Source organism: Candoia aspera, chromosome 13 (assembly GCF_035149785.1).
Source record: "Candoia aspera isolate rCanAsp1 chromosome 13, rCanAsp1.hap2, whole genome shotgun sequence".
NCBI lineage: Eukaryota > Metazoa > Chordata > Lepidosauria > Squamata > Boidae > Candoia > Candoia aspera.
Window position 1 is genome coordinate 13,092,295 of NC_086165.1, and position 16,666 is coordinate 13,108,960.

Here is a 16,666-nt window from a genome sequence, read left to right on the forward strand (position 1 = left end):
GGAATTTATCTAACCAGAAGCAGCGGACAGGCACTGAGAGCCCAGAAACCAAGACATAAATAAGAAAGGCTAGCTCTGAAGCCAAGACCTGAATAAGAACTAGAAAAGGCTAACTCTGACCCTGCCTCGTGGGCCCTTTCCAAACTTTCAGACGAGACGGAGGCTACCGAAAATCACAGGCGCAACCCGAGGAAAAAACAGAAAGCAAGCCGAACGGAGACCTCCTCGCTCCTTCCCGGGGTCCCCGGCCCAGAAGCGCGGCTCGGGAGTGGGGGCGGCGCGCGTGTTCCTTTAAGGGGTTGGTCCTGCCGCGGTTTCCTTTTGGATCCCCGCCGCCCCGCCCCGCGGATCTACAACCCACTTCGCTAAAGTTGCAGGCGGCTCAGTTGTTCTTGTCCACCGCGGAGGGAGGTTTCAGCTCTCGGCTGCTGCTGCGGCTTGCAGTCTGTTGAGGACGCTGCGCTGGTTATGCCCCCTCGCTCCGTAAGTAGGAGGTTCGGAGAAGAAGTTGAAGGAAGAGCCCTCTTTCTCCCTCCCCGTTTTTCTCCTCTTCTCTCCGCTGCGTTTCATCCCACCGGGAGGAGGCAGGACCGGAGTGCGGGACGCACGAACACGCATCCGCGCAATTTTAAGCACCTTTGTGGGCCAGCGGTTAGCCAGAGAACCTGTTCCGTAGGTATTAGGCGGAGGGTGAGGATTTTCTGGGGTGATGGGGATATATATCCAAACGACGCCTTGATCTTAAGAGCAAAACGGCTGGACCAACGATGTCTGCAAGCGTGGAGATGCCGCTCATATTGTCAAGCCCATATGGGCTGGGCTTACATCGCACACCCCGAATTAGGTAGCAGTTGTATGCACAGAGACTTCACTTGGTGAGGGTTTATCTCAGGATTTGTTTCCCCAACCATCCTCCCTTGGCTTAGTTGGTTGTGTGAACTCAGCTGGTTTGGTCAGGGTATTGTTCAATGTATTGTGCAACCCAGGAAATATATTAATTTGTTAATTCTGCACCTTGTGGGAACACAACCCTTGTGCATGGCTGGACTGAAGCCAGAGAGGCAATTAAAGGTGCTGAGTATTGCAGACCTGTAAATCTCTTTTCTAAATCCAACAAGCAGAGGACCTCACTGGGAGGGGGAAGATGGGGAAAAGACACGTTGGAACATCTTGTCTGCATCTTATTGGTATATAGTACTGAAATTGCCCTGTGCGACCTGGAAAGTTGATTTTATTTTATCTTTTTCACCCTTGTGTTGGAGAGCAGTCGGAAGCATCAGCCTGTTTTGAAATCCATCCAAACGACGCTTTGATCTTAAGAACAAAATGACTGGACCAACAACATCTGCAAGCGTGGAGATGCCTCTCATATTGTCAAGGTGGGCCCTGCTGCCAAAAAGAACTGAAATGTATGGTCTGATGATGTTGCGTTGTTGGGAACATCCCTTTGCCCTCAGTGGCCAGTTACATCTTAATAAAGGGTATTAAGACTGAGCAAACATGTATAAGTATGAAATTACCTGGGCTACTATCTGAGAATAGGAAAGGAACAGGAGGATGGAGATCTATCTAAGCACAGCAGACAGAGAAGTGCTGATATGAAAGCGTAAGCAGGCATATAATTGGTGTTCCATTACAACATCCCCAAATGTGCCCAGGATAAATTTGAATTGAAGGAATGGGGGTGAGCAAAACTTGCCAAACACAATGTAAATAACAACCATTTTCCTAGAAGGGAGAACTGGAAGGAATAATCTGTTGATCGTAGTCTGGTAGGATGGAAACCTGGGACTCACTGTCAGACTGCCACCCAAGAGTTAACAAGATTATTGAAATTGCATGATTATTTGAACCGTTAACAGTTACCTACTGCTGATTAGGTATCTGCAATAAATCATGCCTTCACTTCGTACTGGGGAATTCTATGCATTGTGTGACTAGACTGATGTGATGAACTCTTTCCATTTGGTCTATGGGTTGGGATGAACTAAGCAAACACATGGCTGGATGTTTTGCACTGTCTGTCTCCTGATGGAATCTATGAGAGCAGCTCTGCATTTATATTTATACTTGGAAACACGTCCCACTGAGCTCACAGATTTTTTTCCCCCGCTCTCATGTAAGCGTGTGTTGGATTACAGCCCTTGTTCTTTCAAGGTGAGTTTTGGGATGAGTTGATAACCCGGAAATGCTAATGTCTTAAAAGCTGCTTCACATCAAGTGTCTTGTTTTGTTTCTTTATGCCAAAGCCTTTTTGTGAAAAATTTCATCTTTCACGTCAGAAATGGGAACTCTCCCATTTTCACACCTAAAGCCTAAACCAGCCAAGATTATGATGCAGCTTTGTTCAATCCTATAAGGAAAGACAGTGTAGGAGGAAACCCATATTAATCGATCAACAACAATGAAACAAACAGGTGGAGTCTGTAGCACCTTTTCTGGCTGACTATATGGATCCGATGAAGTGAGCTGTAGTTCACGAAAGCTTGTGCCTTTTAATAAAAGTTGTTAGTTGGAAGAAATGCTATCAGCTTCCTCTTGATAAAGAAAGGCAGTAGATAAATATATTGTGAACTAATTAAGCCATCATCAGCTGAGGGAAGTGTTTGATTTCTCTCCAGAATTCCATTCTGACTTGGCACCACCTATTAATGATGCTAGGGAAACTATTTTGAGATGCAGTATGCCTCAACTTCTGGAAATTCAAGACTCATCTTTGACTCAAGTATGCATTTGGGGGCCCATGTCTTAATTTTGGCCATATATTTCTGCTACTTTGGCGACCCTTTTAATATCAGGCTAGAACTAATGGATCCCAACTGAAGAGGCATGAAGGAATTCTTCTAGTTCTGTTGTTTATGCAAGTGATTCCTGTTCTTGTGATAGCTTTTATTTATTTTTGTAATTGATCACTTTTGCCCCTTGCCTCATCAGAACAGAAACTGACTTTGGAATGCCAGCAACTAACTTGAGTTCCCAACTCAGTTCGCTTAATGGTGTGCTAATTTTGTTAAAATGCATTCTGTTATCCATAATGGATAACAACTGACTCCTTAGTAAGTCCTATACTTTTCACTAAGGCTTATTTCCAAGTAAGTTTGGTCAGGATTATAATTAACATCAGCATTATGGGATCTGCTTTGTTTTTATATAGAACCCTGAGTGTTTCCCTATGCAAGTTAATAGCTCTGGAAGTTAACAAGCCTGGTTTGAAGAACTAGACTATCTAGAAGATGTACTCAATCTAGGAATTTATTTTTACTGCCAGATTTGAATGGACACTCTTTACACAATTTTTCCAAACACTAAAGTTGTTTAGTGGCAAATGGAAGAAGAATCATGCCCAATCTCAGGGATTGGAAACTCTTGTTTATCTCCAGCAAAATTACCCAGAAGTCTCTCAAAAATATTCATCCCTGTCTTAGGCTGCAATATTTAGTCCAGAAAGAAGGTAAAGCTTTCCTTGAGTCTAACTTGACTCCTGGCAGTTTCATGGGCATGTCCATAAGCCAAAAGGAATCTGACAGCACCTTTTCCAACCAACAAATAAGTATTCATGAGCTGCAGGTCAAATTGTTACCAGATCCACTATCTCCTCCTATGGTGCACATGTCCATGTAGTTCTCTTGACCTTCGTAAGTTTCTGCTTTTGTTACCTATTGACATTTTTTTAAACATTCCAGTCTAGCCTACAGCCATGGGATTCTTTGGTGAACTCCAAGTGCTAACCAGGATCCATCCTGCTTAGCTTCTTAGACAAACCAAGGTTGGCCAGGTGCTGCTAGACAAACTAGGCTAAGGAACATAAAGTTTCATTTGAATCAAGCTGCATTCCTGGTGACTTTGTTGAGATGTTCATGGAGTTTTCTTGGCAACAATATGAAAGATAGTTGTCAGGGCTTCAGGGATGTTATTTTAACTTACAGCCTTGGGATTCCTTGATGGCTTCCACTGCAAGTACTAAGTCCAGTCCTGCTTAGATTTTATAGATCAAGCAAGATTAACTATGTCCTGCAAAGAAGCTCCTTGAAATTTATGGGACTCACCTCTAAGTTAACCTACACTTGGCTGTTAAAAACCTGAATGAATCCTCTTGTGACCCCTGAATTGGGTACAATGAATAAGTAAAAACTGATAGCAAAAGAAGCAAGTTAAACATTTTACTCCCCCACCTCCACGATAAAAGGATTATCTTGTTTGGACTGTATGCAGCATATATAATTCTTATGTTAAGTCCTGGTTTGATAGTTTGGGCAGTCTTTTAAAGGTGCCCCCTGCCCCCTTCTGTTTTATTTCATCATTCCTGTAAGTTAACTTTGTTTTTTGAAAGTGGTAGAACATACAGGGATGTCTTTGATTTTTCCTCTCCGTGGGAAATCTAAGAAGAATGGCAACATGTAATTTACCCTGTCCATGCTATTATTATATGATAAATAATGATGGAACTTTGAAGAGGCATTGGGCTGGTGTTTTTAAAATAAAAGTCCTTCCAAAGACTCTAATCACAATTTATAATGGAAAATTTTGAGAGAAATAAAAGATTTGGGGGAAGGGAAGATGCGGTTTGCAGCACAAAAGATTATGTAACCTGCTGTGTTCTAAAGGGCCATTCCAGAGCCAATGGTTCTGGTTAGAAGACAAGAAGTACAGCTCTGACCAAGACCATGGACAACTTCCCTAGAATCCCCCAATTTGTAATATTAAGTCCATTTACTTAAAATGACTTTTCATCCTGATCCCATCCACTTCTCCGTCTTATGTCCCAGTTGTAAAAGAATCTGCAGCTTGGGACAAGAAATTTAAGAACAGCTACTGTTCAAAGAGGCAAGCCTAAATTAAGGCAGCTGTTTGCCTGCTTGATAAATAAGGCAGTTTCCCATAATATGAGTGTTCCTGTCACTCTAAGGATGCTTTTGTGCTGGCAGTTTGCACAAGAAAAATGAGGTAGTGATGGAGAAGTAGGGGCATATCTCAAGAGTCAGCAAAGGAAGGAATGACTGAGATGAAAACAGCAGACTATATGGTTACTTTGAGTTAAAATGAGGCCATTCTAACCTGACAATAGGGCTATGCATGCTGCATATTCTGAAGAAGAGTTTGGGTCTCGTGTAAGCACAGGACTTTGCTCTTCTACATTTAGACTGAAGCGAGGACTGGGAAAAAACTCCTTGCTTTAGGGAATCAACTCATAAAGCCGCACTATAGTTTTTCACAATTGCAAGGAAGTTGGTCTGCTTTAATGAATAGCAGTAGCTCACTTGAGGTCCAAAGCACTTCTGAATCATTCTGAAAGCCTGTATAACTCCAGCTGGCAAGAGCCAACCATTTAGGGCAAATATGCCCCTTTCTCATTATGCTCATGAGCAAATCTGAGATACCGTACATAATTGCTTAATATGAAGAATTTCACTTTCAGCTTAGTTCTGCTTTAAGAACATGGATGCTAGCTAATTCTTGGACAAGACTGATTGGTCACTCTGTAGCACATATTGCTTGGAAATCCTCCCAGAAATATCTATTTGCTTGCATATTGCCTCTTTACTTTAATTGGTTGTTTCTTTTTAAGAGCTGGGTTTAGAATATTGGACTAGAAATGAGGAGGTGCAGATTCAAAGCTCTAATAAACCATGTACGGGATGTGTGCATAATATATGTGCATATGCATAATCTCAGGCTGACCTTGGGTCAGTCAGACCCTGAGTCTAATTGATCTCTTAAGGTTGTTGTGAGGGTAAAATGTTGTGGGGGGGAGAGTACAAGCACAACCTTGAATTTCTGGAAGAGAGATGGGCTATAAATGTAATAAATGCAGTAGAAGACTAGCATGATTTAAATGTCAAAATGAAGGTGTGATGGAATATGAGGGTGACCTTGGAAAACAGGGGAAGAGATGCCACCTCGGGAATGATCCGATAAAAGAGAAAGGAGCCCACAACAGAGTAACGGCCAGAGAAAGCAACTTAGGAAGGACCTGCCTTAACTGGTTAGGCAGTAAATGGGGATGGCAGGAGATTTGTACTTTCAGACTTGCTAGATTCTGTTAATGTAGCCTTACAATAAAGTAGAATTAGCTCATCTCATTGTGTTTCCTGTCTGGTTTACCTGGGAGGGCTGACATCAATCTTGCAAGTCTGAAAGTACAAATCTCCCGCCCTCCCTATTTACCATCTGAGTGGTCAGGGTGGGTCCTTCCTAAGTTTTTTTCTCTGGCTGTTACTGTGTTGTGAGCTCCTTTCTCTCTGATCATTTCCTAGGCAGCATCTCCTCCCCCGGCTTCCAAGGTCACCATCATATTCCATCACAGAAGGTGTATTTTGCCCCCATTCACTAATGCCATAGATGGGGCTGCCTGTCCTCTGCTGCATGAGTTACTGTTCTGAATTTAAAATGATAGAGCTGGAAGGGACCTTATTTCATCCTGCCCTTGATAAAGGATGGATCTTTGTTTCTACAGCATCATGGATAGGAGGATCGCTTTCCATGGCTTGCACACCTTACCTTGTGTCTTCCATTCCAGGAACTAAATAAACAGAGGTTTGGTTGAAATCCTAAATCTGATAGGCTCAAGAGGATTTGTGTACCTAAATATACTGTAGATGTTCAGTTAAGCAGCAGCCCAGGGCTCAGTTCCATGAGAGTGCACTGGAGTCAGCAGTGCTTAACTTGTAGAGGACTGAGCTGTTAGCTCAGAAATATGGGCAGGTGGGTTGCTTACACAAGCAAGCAATTCTTACTGTGTTTCAGTTGGAGATACTTGTGGTGTAAAAGTGAAATATGTCTCCAGCACATCTCAGTTGTAATAAGGATAATTACCCTTAGCTGAGGCACACATGGACTTAACTCCAGGCATTTTGCATTTAAATAAATGTGGCTGGGTTCACACATTGCACAATGCCATTATGTGGTTGGTTTGGTTTGGACTTAACATGTGCAAATTCAGTAACTGTGGGTTGTTCAACCCTGGCCAAGGCTCTGCCTGTGCATCAACCCACTCAGATGTGGCTTATTCAAGAAATGACTGTTAAGCAAACCAGGATAGAGCACAGTTGATCAGGGTATCCTGTCCCCTGACTCCAGAATATTGATAAATGGGACCTACAGAATACTGCAGTTTGGAGTGCTCCTACTGAAGGCATCAGCCAGCTAGTGACATTGTTTTCTGATACCTGCCCTTCCATCCTCCCGGTTTTCTGCCACCCGCTCCCAACAATAAGCATTCTGTGATATTTTGGCTATAACTCTGCTGTAATTTGGCATATGAGCTTGCAGTTAGCATAATGACTGCTTTTTGCATCTTTCCAAAGTTCACAGGGGTGAGAAAGGCAGTCATTATTGGCCTCCATGAGCAAGAAGCCAAGTGTGTGAATTTCTGCAATGTGTGGCAAGGATGAGAAAGGCCATTTGAGGCCTTTGGTAAGAAAAGAGGGTGAGGGGGGGGAAATCCTCTTTATAGAGCTGCTCCTTTGGTGCAGACAGGGAGGTGGCAAGTTTCGAAGGAGGTTCAATCTTTGCCTAGCCAGGAGGCCAAAAAGTCAAATGTCTGAGCAGAAAGGGCACAGGGAGATGCTAGTGATGGGTACAAAGTGCCCTCTGTTGGCAGGAAGGAATGGTATTTTGAGATTCAATCTACCATGCAAGGCAACTTGCAATAATTTTGCACTATAAAAAAGAGAGAGATCCTTCCTTGCATTGGAGGAGAAATCAAGACACGTTCATGTTACTTTAATGAGCTGCACCATCTCTAAGATACTATGAAGTCATGGTGAAGCACTTCTCCATCAAATTAATTTTTTTAAGGGGCGCGAGGCACACGTAACTCTTCACTGCAAAATAATTGGACTTGCAGGTGCTTCACCATAGCTGACTTGCATTTGAGGATGTACACTATTTTTGAGGCTGACAGCCACATTTGGCCTTTAGGTAGCGTGCTAGGGACCACCCTTCAAAAAGTGGGTGGTCCCCAACATTTAATTTGATTTCTTTCACATTATTTAATCTGTTTCTGTCTCAGGAGGTAGAAGCAGCTGCTTGATCTGGAGCAGGCTTAGAAACAGAGCAGGATTAGGGGTGGCTAATAGTGGGATGGGAACTTCTTCAGGAAATCTGTGGGTTGTAAGGCTACACTGGGAAGAAAGAAATTCTGGAAGAAGACAATTGCAAATCACTTCCATATGGTTGCCCCCCCACATTTCCATGGATGTGTCTACATAACAACAGTTGAGCTCCAGTTAGAGGAATGTTTTGCTTTTTTTAAGGTATTGTGCTGCCAGCCACTTAGGGTTCTCAGCTTTAAGCTGTCCTTGACCCAGGTAATATATGTAAATCTGTTCTCTAAGGCACACAACATAGTATTTATACTTTTCTAGGCTAAGGGAGCCCAAGGCAGCCAACAACATAAGAGTACAAAAATAATCATAAAATGTTTGAGATTCAAAGGGTACAAAACAAAAAAGATATATTAAGATGTAGTTTCCCCAGCATTAAAAACAAAAGATCCTGAAACTTCGGAATTAAAATGTTGTATGGCATTTGGAAAGCCATAAAAGCATTCCAAGTGTTTATACTTCACATCTATTTATTTAGTGCAGCATGTTATACTTTTGCCCAATTAGGTAACATCACATAGCTGACCTTGGATGATCATAAAAAGGCTAGGTGGGATCACTTGGAGGAGACGCCACCAGGAAATTCCAGAATTATAGGCTAGATGGAAAAGTCACTAAAACTTCCTTGAAGAAGGAAATAATAAGCCACTTCAGCACTGCTGCCAAGGAACTGGCCATCCTTGTATAGTCACCAGAAATTGAGCTCAGCTTGACGGAATCATTATCCTTTAGCTGTAGACTTCTGTTAGTTATGTTCTTGAGGACACTTGAATCATCTCAATTAAAAAAAAAAGATTAAACACACCAAAGAAAAACTATGAAAAGTGGTTTATTGGGGAATCAGTGAATTCAGGTGGAAGAGAAATAACCTTCCAGAAATAAAAGGATGATTTCATAAAGTCATGACATTGGAAGGGGCCATCATGTTCCATCCTTTGAACAATTTTTTCAGGAGATGCATATCTTTCTCTGGATGCAAATAAATGTCAGTTTATAAATACAAACCAACCACCCAACCCTTCTTCCCAAACAGGATGTGAGTTTCTAACATATATAAAATGTCCAAGTGTTATCTGAGGTCTGGAAGCCAGGGAGAAATTTGGAGGTGGGAAGGAAGAGCATGGATAAACTTGAGTCCTTAAGAGGGAGGTTGAAAAAAAAATCCTATTTGTACTGAGACATTTCTTTTCCTTGAAATGTCTCAGTATAGTAAAAATTCAGTATAAATTCAGTTGGATTTTGGATTGGATTGAACAGGATTCAATTCAGTTTTGATAGGCTGCTCTGAGAAAACAACATCCTCCGGCATAGCTAGTAGACCAGCCTTTCTCAACCTTTTGACCCTGGAGGAATCCTTGAAATATTTTTCAGACCTCAGGGAACCCCTGCATATTCAGGCTCAAATATAGGCCGGAGTTACAAAATTACTGTATTTGTTTCATGGGTAGGCCTATATATATGCATTAACAGGGTTCTTAAACTGAAAATAAAGAAAGTTACCTCTTTAATGTGAAGTTGTCCAAATTTGAAATAATGTTTTATTATGATCTCCCAGCGACCCCTAGTGACCTCTTGCAGAACCCTAGGGTGCCACGGAACCCAGGTTGGGAAACCATGTAGTAGCGTAAAAATGTTCTTGAGTTCGGCACTTTCTTGGCAGATATTTTGGTACTGCCTTCTTTGTGGATGTTTTTTCATCTTTCCAGTTGAGCTTACTTTGCCATACTATGAAGAGGTAACTAACACTATTGCCATAGTTTGTAACCAAATAGCCCAACCCCAACCTCCCAAACAAAGAAATGAATTAGCTTATTACTTTATTGGATGCATTTACTTATTTCCAGGTATCATGAGGCATCTCCCCCAACATTTCTTTTTAATTGTATTATAATAGAGTAAGAAGGTTCTTGAGTTGAGCTAACTCATGATGACTTCATGGATGCGTCTGTGCAGGTTTCTTGACTGCGGTACAGAAGTGGCTTGTTGCCTTTGCAATGTCCCAGTTTAGCCAACAACATCAAAGAAGCAACCAGGATGATGTGGATTGCATCTTTGGGGGGTATTTTCTATCCCATCCTGATGTGTCTAAAGTTGACAGTTTATGCATTGTTGTGTGAGAACAATGGCAGGTAACCTATTGAAAAACCAGTAATCTCTCATCTTGTCTACTTGTTTTGCTGTTGCAACTAGTTGAGATGTATGTTTGTATATACACAGAAACATATATACACACACACACAACACACACACCTATACACATACACATATGCATAGACTAGTTCTTAAATGTGCAGTAGTGATGTTTTTGACCTTTGCAACCAAATGGATTCCTTCTCTGTTAGGAGGAAGCCAATCATCAATACAAAGAAACTGTTGACTGCTAGTCTTCTCTTGAAATGTAGTCCTATTTTAGTCTGACGTTTTACTGAGCAAACCATGCCCAATTCTCTTTCCTGAGGGCAGGACCACTAAGAGAAGGAGTGCTCTGACTTAACTATTTTTGTGTTTCTGTCCCATGCCATGGGCCTATCTTGCTTAGCTTTGGGGGATCAGCCAAGGTCAGGTTGATGCTGCCACCTGCTGAGGCAATGTGGTAAGACTCTATATTAATCTGGATGGTTTCTACCCTCACTCTTTTGATTGACAGGTTTTCATTCCGGTTCCAGAATCTTCCACAAATGATGTTCTTCCCCCTGGTGGTGATGCTGCTACAGACTGGGAGTAGCCATGGCTCCCTTCCTTTCTACAATGGCTTCTACTATGACCGAGTCATGAATGATAAAGGAGATGGAGGAGGTAGAGTTTGGACAGGGAAATTAGTATCTGGCCTGATGGGTAGTTGATTTACTTAAAATCTATAGATAAATCAGGATTCTAAAGTGAGAGTTTACAGGAGACAAATAAAAACTGTGGTTGAGCTTTCACAGTTTTCTGTTTAACTTTGATTTGATTTATAGATAACTAGGTCAGAAAACCGTTTGACCTGGCAAGAAACGTGCATATCTTACACCATTGCAGTTGTTTGTAAATTACATTAAATTGTAAATATAGCTCTGCTGAATCAGTCCAAGGTCCATCATAGTCCAGCCTTTTGTTTGGCTTTGGGGTGTCGCAACCAGGAGCTGGAGACAGACTCCTCTCCCACTGTTGTTCCTGGGCAAGCGGTATTTTGAGGTGTGCTGTCTGACATCTGACCTTTGTTTCTTCCTTTCTCAGCTCTGCTCAATGGTGTTCGACTGATGGTTGAGACATCCGATGATGCCATCTTTACCCACCGTGGTGCCAACGTTACGCTGCCCTGCCATTATCACTATGCACCTAAACTGAATGCCCCACGCAGGATCCGCATCAAATGGTCCAAGCTGCGGGAGGACAACACTAAAGAGCGAGATGTGTTGGTGGCATCTGGGCCAAAGCACCGCAGCTTTGGTGAGTTCCGTGGACGGACTCATCTGCAGCAGGAATCTGCTGATGAAGCATCCTTGGTGATCAATGACTTGCGCTTACACGATGCCGGGAAGTACCGCTGTGAAGTAATTGATGGTCTGGAAGACGAGAGTGGGACCGTGGATCTAGAACTGCAAGGTGAGTAGGGTGTAACTGTTGTGACCAAAAAAGTGAGGTGTAATGAAGTGGTTAAGAAATTGGCCTTGAACTGGGGGGACCCAGTTGACCACAGAGCTTCTAGATGATGTTGAGAGGCAGATACATTTTCTCTCACCAAGTTATTGTAGGGACAAAATGGAGGGCAATACCCATGTATGGCATCTTGAGCTTTCAGGGTAAAAATTGGGGTAAAGGTAAAGGTTTCCCTTGACGTAAAGTCCAGTCGAGTCCGACTCTAGGGGGCGGTGCTCATCTCCGTTTCTAAGCCTTGGAGCCGGCGTTGTCATAGACACTTCCGGGTCATGTGGCCAGCATGACGACTCGGAACGCCGTTACCTTCCCGCCGAAGCGGTACCTATTGATCTACTCACATTTGCATGTTTTCGAACTGCTTGGTGTGCAGGAGCTGGGATTAATTGGGATACAGATGCAAAAATAAATGGAAAAAGTACAACAAAGCCACAGAACTAGATGCCCCAACATCGTATTTGTATTAGGGTAACATTGCACAAAGATGGACACATTCTTGAAGAAAAGATTAAAAGGCATAATATATGGGAAAGCTATGCACACTAGACAAAACTGCAAGGTGAAATGTGTATTCTTTGAGAAAGAGGTGCAAAAATGCATACAAATTTGTGTGAGGTTTTTAAAAGTTAGCATGTATATGGAATGAAGATATGAATGCAAGAATGAGATATTTAAAGTGTTGGATTAGCTTCTGACTAGCAAGAAGGTACTTTGCTATTTTATTTGGAAGCTTAGTAAGGTCAGCAGAAATAGATAGATAGATAGATAGATAGATAGATAGATAGATAGATAGATAGATAGATAGATAGATAGTATTTACTTCAGTAAGTGACCAGGTAACTAGAGTTTCTTCCTCTTTCTGGCCACCAGATGTCACCAGAAGTCCGTCATTTTTTTCAAAATTAACCTTCCTATGGACTATGAACCCAAAGATAAAATGCTATGTAAGAATAAAATTGGTATCATTTTGATGTAAGCAGCCTATTGTGTGATTGCTTTGCTATAGTCCAGATCCTACATTTGCAAAGTGGGCAGAAAGAAGATATGTGGCCTTCAATCCGGGTATTTTTTTTTAAACCAGGCAACATTTGGCTGTCTGGTTGTTGCTGAACTAAAATTTCCAGCTGCTTCATTCAGTATGGCTAGTGGGGAGGGATGCTAGTTCAACAGTGTCTAGATTGCCACAGGTTGCCCACCTCTGTTTTACTTTATCTCTCCCCACACTAAGATCATCTAAGTTGGGTTTGATTCACTCCTCCAATTCCAGAGATCAATATGGCCCTCCACTTTTTTTATTTGAATGTTGGATTATCCAGTACCAAATGCATACATTCAGTGGTCTTTCTATTTTTCTTCATCCGCTTTTCCCAATCCAGGAGTTGTCTTTCCGTATCAGCCTCCCCATGGACGCTATAAGCTTAACTTCCATGAAGCCAAGAAGAGCTGTGAAGATCAGGATGCAGTGATAGCCTCCTTTGACCAGCTCTTCAAGTCCTGGATGGAAGGCTTAGACTGGTGCAATGCTGGCTGGCTGACTGATGGCACAGTCCAGTACCCCATCACATTACCCCGGGAGCCCTGTGGTGGGAATCACTTAGCCCCTGGTATCAGAAGCTATGGAGAGCGTCATAAGAACCTCCATCACTTTGATGTCTTTTGTTTTTCTTCTGCTCTGAAAGGTGAGTGCAGTTATCTTTGGGGCAGTGACTATTTTTACAGGGAGGTGTATTGAGAAAGAGGTAGCAGGCTGGGGGATCTTTTCTCTTTCTGGACCACAACTGATGTCCATGTTCTGATATCATCTGGGACTGGCTACTAGCATGTCCTGTACATCAGTCTGCCTTTGAAGGTGGTTTGGAAACGGCAGTTAATTCAGATTCAAACTAGACTATGGGCTGGACTGGTTGATGGGAACATAGGGATCTATCTTCAAAGGCAGACCATTGAGTCATTGTAGACAGGAGTTTTTCTTAGCTAAAGAGGTCAGGGATGGAATCTGATATCTTTTTTATTAAAAAAAAATTCTTCCATTGAGTTGTGTTTTGTAGCTCAACATGAGAGAGATCTCACTTTCAGATACAAATATAAGATAGGTTCTTTTTCTAATGCAACAGCTAAGGTATGAAACTGCCTCTATAGGGAGGTGTGGTTGGTTCCCTCTTTAAAACTTCGAATAAGCCATCCCTTTACATATTTTGTCTGGCTCTAGTTTGAGTTGAAATCAATCTCCATTACAATTTTGCTTTTGTTTTATCATGTTCTGGTGATACATTAATCTTCCATTACTTAGTGAGTGCCCTTGATATGTGTTGTACTACAATTCCCATCACCCCCAGCCAATATTCTATTAAAAGCTGTCATCTCATACAGATAAGAGGACACTCTTCCACAGTGGTGCAACTTGCATATCACTTGCTTTTCATTCTAAACTTTGGGTTAGTGAAATGTAGGACCTCATCCAATGAACAATAAACCATTGTTTATGGCTTAGCATTATATCTCATCTGTGCCCCTCTGGCTTGTTTAACAAATCATGGTTAGCCTAAACTATGTTAGCCCACATTTGGCTCTTTGGACTATAATAACTGATGAGTTAGCATGGTACGCAAAGCTAGCCAGTTGCAATACATTCATTCTCTTCCTTTTTAGCAATTCTGATTTCTTTTTATGTTAGATTTCTAAAAAATATATAAATATCAATAAAATATTCTTTGCCCACCTGAATAGGGACTGTCTACTATCTGGCTCACAATCAGAAGTTCACCTTAGAAGAGGCCAAGCAAGCATGCCAGGATGACCAGGCTGAAATTGCCAAGGTGGGTCAGCTTTATTCAGCCTGGAAGTTCCTGGACTTGGACCGTTGTGATGCTGGGTGGCTGGCGGATGGCAGTGTGCGCTACCCCATCACTTCTCCCCGACCCAACTGTGGCCCACCAGAACCAGGGGTCCGAAGCTTTGGCTTTCCCCAAACCGGGAAATTTGGAGTCTACTGTTACAAGATGAGCTAAGGAAAAGCTTCCTTCATCAGTGGACAGTGTCCTTTTTATCACCACTTAGAGTTTATTATTTAAAGGGCCAGTCTCTGGGGGTCTGTTTTAACTGTATGTTTTCAAGTTTGTGTTTTCTTCTGTGGGTTTTTTAAAAACACTTTTGTAATGAAACAGAAAATGCTGCACGAGCTGCGATATGGAAATTGAGTTGCCTTGGTGCTGAACCTATGAGCTTCCAGCTATGTTGCCTGTGTAATCATGTAGCTGGAAGACCTGAGCTTAACTTGGGATGGTGCACATGAGAAGAGTTGGCTTGTTCATCTGGTTATGATGTCTTTTGGAATGGGCTCCTGCCGACATCTCTCAAGGAGATTAGGAAGCCATCTGAAGGCAGCTGTTATAATCACTGTCTTGGGAAAGGAATTCCTAGTCCAGTGTGACGTTCCCGACTCTTAGTAGCATATGATCTCATCTTAAGTGATCCAATATTTACAACTTTCAAAGTGAACTGGCTATTTTGATGGCTCAGGACACTGTATGGTAAGGGACTACATTATTACTTAATAGGCTTCTAAGGATCAGAAATAAGGGTTGTTTGCCTTCTGACTTGTTGGCAAGAATCTCAGGGCAAAAATGGATGCAGAGGGGGCTGTTTCTCAGTATCCCTTCTCCTGTTCTTCAGGCTGTCGTCATGAACTGGGGAAAATACAATTCCTTCTGTTTAATGCTGAACTGGACCCATATGCATATTGGGTAGTGCCTGTGATGGCACCAATTCATCTCCCACTCCCATCTTTTTGTAAAGTGAAGAAAGTGGAATGACTGGGCTCACACAAGAGGCTCTGCTATATTGTACTTTGTTTGGTTTTGGCATAGATCGTTGTGCAAACCCAACCATTTAGTATACCATAGTTAAACTATGGCTTAGAGTAATGCATGAATCCAAGTTTCTATCTTTGCACACACATACATAGATACCTCTTCTAAATTTGATTTTAAGAATTAGACCAGTCTGAGGAGAAATCAAGGAATAGAGCTTTTGTCATTTGCAATCTGATGTTCAGCTTGCTGTAAAGGGTGGGCAAATCTGGGCCTGGATTAACACATCTCACTAAGCCATATTGTCTTGTTTTGTCACTTTTTGTATGCAGAACAAGCGAAACTCTGTTAGGACACTGCAAACAAACCATTGTTTTGGGGAGCTTTTGCTTCCGTGCCTTTGTATTGTCAAGTGTGTCTTGAACATTGTCTTGTGGTGTCTAAAGATGGGGTGTCTGGGACCTCTGCTAATAAAACTTTGAAGGAAACCACACAAAGAAATAACTTGGATGTCAGTGCCATGCTCCATCCTGATTGCAGAAGCTGTCAACAACCAACCATAAACTTGTTCTAGAAGTCCTTTTTCTACCAGATTCTCCAGAATAGAAATAGCATTGAGGAGGTAGTGAGATACCGAGATTAATCCTGAGCAGTTTGGGGCAGAATGGAAAGGAAGTGTTGAAAAGTGAGATGCACTGGGCAGGGGGCAGGAAGAAAATGTTGTGGGGGTGTGGAGGGGCCACAGGAAAGACTGGAAGGCTGATGGAAGGAGCGTTGAATGAGCTGCATTCATAGGGGCGCCGATGACTAATGAAAAGTCTCTGCTGTTTACAGCACAGATTGAAACACTCCACTTAAATACTGAAATCAGATTAAACACTCTCTTTATGTAAAGAGCCAAAATCATTTGCAGAGGTGGTTTCACTCTTCTCATAATTAAAGCCAGCCTAAGACTGCGGCAGGACATTACCACGTTGAAGCCCAAATGGTGTTGATCCCCTTGCTGTTTTGTATGACAGCATTGGGCCTATTAGAGAATTGTTCCTTTGTCTCTTCCCTGCTTACTTTTCTGCTAGCTTTGCCATTAAACTTTGGTCATAAGCCCTCAACTACCTT

The 16,666-nt window shown here is 42.2% G+C and overlaps 1 protein-coding gene across 1 annotated transcript; it reads left to right on the forward strand.

Moving 5' to 3' along the window:
* The first annotated feature begins 376 nt into the window (after nucleotides 1–376).
* On the forward strand, nucleotides 377–15,115 carry HAPLN3 (hyaluronan and proteoglycan link protein 3). The gene is made up of 6 exons (XM_063314193.1): nucleotides 377–483; nucleotides 1,268–1,379; nucleotides 10,753–10,901; nucleotides 11,322–11,690; nucleotides 13,118–13,420; nucleotides 14,469–15,115. Exons 2-6 carry the CDS (start codon nucleotides 1,327–1,329, stop codon nucleotides 14,747–14,749), a joined length of 1,155 nt encoding a protein of 384 aa, XP_063170263.1. The 5' UTR covers nucleotides 377–483; nucleotides 1,268–1,326; the 3' UTR covers nucleotides 14,750–15,115.
* The last annotated feature ends 1,551 nt before the right edge of the window (nucleotides 15,116–16,666 follow it).

Excerpts from the sequence above, each read along its gene's own strand:
- HAPLN3 (XM_063314193.1), top strand. The coding sequence starts at position 1,327 with ATGACTGGACCAACAACATCTGCAAGCGTGGAGATGCCTCTCATATTG. Across the intron at positions 1,380-10,752 it reads ATGCCTCTCATATTGTCAAG|GTTTTCATTCCGGTTCCAGA; the intron begins GTGGGCCCTGCT and ends TTTGATTGACAG. Across the intron at positions 13,421-14,468 it reads TTTTTCTTCTGCTCTGAAAG|GGACTGTCTACTATCTGGCT; the intron begins GTGAGTGCAGTT and ends CCACCTGAATAG.